This window comes from Penaeus monodon, chromosome 28 (assembly GCF_015228065.2).
Source record: "Penaeus monodon isolate SGIC_2016 chromosome 28, NSTDA_Pmon_1, whole genome shotgun sequence".
NCBI lineage: Eukaryota > Metazoa > Arthropoda > Malacostraca > Decapoda > Penaeidae > Penaeus > Penaeus monodon.
This window is the reverse complement of record NC_051413.1, coordinates 26,100,080-26,100,290: the sequence shown is the minus strand read 5'-3', so window position 1 is coordinate 26,100,290 and position 211 is coordinate 26,100,080. Positions and strand designations below refer to the sequence as shown.

Below are 211 nucleotides of genomic sequence, written 5' to 3'. Positions count from 1 at the left end.
CTACATGTATTTTCCAACCTTTCTCGTAGGTTTATCACATGTTCATATGCAGACTTTACCTCATCATCAGCCATACTGCCGTCCCATAGTTCGCGCAACAGCGTTAGCGGTCCTCTCACAGTGTGTCCGTATATCAGCTCGAATGGCGAGAATCCCGTGCTGGCCTGGGGTACTTGGCGATAGGCAAACAGAAGGGGCGCCAAGCAACGGT

General features: G+C 51.2%; 1 protein-coding gene across 1 annotated transcript in view; it reads left to right on the top strand.

Moving 5' to 3' along the window:
• The window catches only part of LOC119591123, a 5,416-nt gene that overhangs the window by 4,915 nt on the left and 290 nt on the right, over positions 1–211 (top strand). Inside the window, exon 8 of the mRNA XM_037939837.1 lies at positions 30–169. Coding sequence (XP_037795765.1) covers positions 30–169 — 140 coding nt within the window. The remainder of the gene's footprint in view (positions 1–29; positions 170–211) is intronic.